Here is a 2,430-nt window from a genome sequence, read left to right as displayed (position 1 = left end):
ATAGTTATGTACAGTTTTCAGATTGAGCTGCTATCTTGCAGACGTGTAGACACAGTTGCAGAGATGATTAAAACAAGGATTTCAAGTAAATTTTCAAAAAGATTATTTTAAAGTATTGCTATGACAGATCATCCCACCCCCTGCCCCACTCTTTTGTGTCTCTTTCCGCAGAGAGAAAAATCATTCTCTGATCTCTCCCTCTCTTCACATTGTAATCGTCCCATACAAAATGAGCTCAGTCCAGCTTGTTACTCAGCGGGACTTCCAGTACCAACTGTTTTGATGAGTCAGCAGGATTTTCTTTTACCAAAAATCACACGAGAGCAAACGGTCCAATCAGGCAGACACCTCTGCCTCCGAGACCTAAACATGAAATAAGGCAAACTTCCATCTTTGAGTTGTGTGGTAATCATTAGCCCTGATGAGGAAAAGCCTTGGTGGTTTGTAACACATGTTTGGGTCTCCTCTGGTTCCGTTTGGGGGTTAAGTCGAAAGGCGAGTTTGCTGCTACCATGTCACCAATCATCCCCAGTCCCACTCTATATTAAAATACAGCTAAAAACTGATTCATCAGCCAAGACATAACATAGTCGTTATTGGTAAGCCCTTAACCTGAATTGATCCTAATGACACTAATGTCAGATTCTATTAGTATGATTTTACTAGTACTTTCTTTTCTAAGTTTCATTGTCCCATGGGGGGGTCCAGAAGCTTCATAACTGCTGAAAAAGGATTTTTTTTTTGTAAAATGCCAAAGCGTTTCTGGAGAACGCTTGTTGTCAAAATCCCTTTTTGTCAAAATCAGTGAATATCTCCTCACGATCAGCTACCTGTCCGTGCTGTGTGTGCGCTGATTAATAATAATACAGAGCCCATAGGCTAAAATAGCCCATAGGCTCTGTAAACGGACATGTTGCTTGCATGTGGGCTATGATTATGTTGTTTTTTGTTCTCAATAGCGTTGAGAAATTTTTAAAATATTTATTAGGAGGCTTTAAATTAGCCCACTGGGTTGATTGCCCCGCCCTGCGCTGTGTTCGTAATATTATGTAAATTTAAATTATGCAAATAATAAATATATATTTTTTTTTATAAAAACTAATTTGTTGGCAGGCAGGTAGCGGATCATGAGGAGAGATTCACTACTTTTGACAAAAAGTGAATTCGATAACAGGAGTTGTCTCAAGGATCGCTGACTTACACCCTTTCATTTCTGAAACAGCTGTTCTGTTTGCTTCCTTCAAGGCCTTAATACCCCAAACCCCCTTATTTCCCCCTCTACAAAGGAACAATCTCATTGTAGTCGTTCCTCTCTCCTCTAGCTCCCGCCATCACCAGCGCTCCCTCCAGTCCAGACATACCAGAGGAGCTGCTGCAGCCTTTCTTCAGCCCTGCCCCGGGGGCCAGGTCTGGGGGGCACATGGTGGCATCGTAGGAGGTTGACACGTTGAGGAAGCCGCTACTAGCATACGGACTCTCCTCCTCCCCTCTCCTCTGTTGCTCTGGTGTGGGCGCGGGGGCTCTGATCCCACTGCTTCCAGCCCCTGCGCTAGTACCTCCAGACCCCCCTCTCTTCTTAGCCGGCGGCGGCCCCCAGAGGAAGGCATGTGCGGGCCTGTAGTGCTGGCGTGCGTAGCGTAGCAGGCGGCGGCGCGTGGCTGGCAGGCGCACGGTGTAGACGTAGTACTCCAGGACACTGTGCTGCATGTTGGGCAGCGTGTCGCGGCACAGCGACTCCTCCAGGAACACGCGCACCAGAGGGGCCTTGAACGCCTCGTAGCCCAGCTCGCCCAGGGACTTGAGGATGCGAGTGATGCGCAGGTAGTTGTGCTGGGACCTGGTATGGCAAAAGAACACAAGCAAAGGAGGAGAGGGGGTTACGTTTATTTTTATTTTTTAAACATTTTCAATGCTTTATTGACAGTGTGGAGAGACAGAGATGAAATGGCATGCAGAGAACGACCACGGGCCGGATTCCAACCCGGCTCTTCTGCAATGAGGACTGAGCCTCTATGCGGGGCGCTCTAACCACTACACCATGAGCAACACCCTGGTTAAGTTAAGTTTCTTTATTAGTCAATTTACACATGGCTACATTAAAATTAGTCTTTTTTTGCTCAATGACACAATGGTAGAGATGGTAGGCACCGTAATACCAACCACCACTAGTTTTACTACTAACACCCTCCTGTCCGTTGCTAGGGATCAAACCAGCGACCTCATGGTTACTAGTCGGCGCCCTCTTTACTCTAAGCCATCCTACCTCCCATTTTGTTGTTAGGATTTTTGTTAAAGTGGACCTATTATACTTTTTCGACTTTTCTGACCTATAAACGTTGTTGTAATGATTTATAGTCATATTTAACCATACTAAAGTATCAAATAATGACTTACATGCATTTAGACGTATTCCCTGCTGACCGTCTGGGG

The 2,430-nt window shown here is 45.6% G+C and overlaps 1 protein-coding gene across 1 annotated transcript in view; it reads right to left on the bottom strand.

The window, feature by feature from the left end:
• Window positions 1–1,278: 1,278 nt before the first annotated feature.
• ogfrl1 (opioid growth factor receptor-like 1) overlaps window positions 1,279–2,430 on the bottom strand; it is a gene marked incomplete at both ends in the record, with an annotated part of 6,831 nt that continues 5,679 nt past the window's right edge. Inside the window, one exon of the mRNA XM_080036546.1 lies at window positions 1,279–1,837. Coding sequence (XP_079892672.1) covers window positions 1,279–1,837 — 559 coding nt within the window. The remainder of the gene's footprint in view (window positions 1,838–2,430) is intronic.

Source organism: Ammodytes marinus (assembly GCF_949987685.1).
Source record: "Ammodytes marinus genome assembly, chromosome: 11".
Classification (NCBI taxonomy): domain Eukaryota; kingdom Metazoa; phylum Chordata; class Actinopteri; order Uranoscopiformes; family Ammodytidae; genus Ammodytes; species Ammodytes marinus.
The sequence above is the reverse complement of the archived record's forward strand: the minus strand, read 5'-3'. Positions and strand labels throughout refer to the sequence as shown.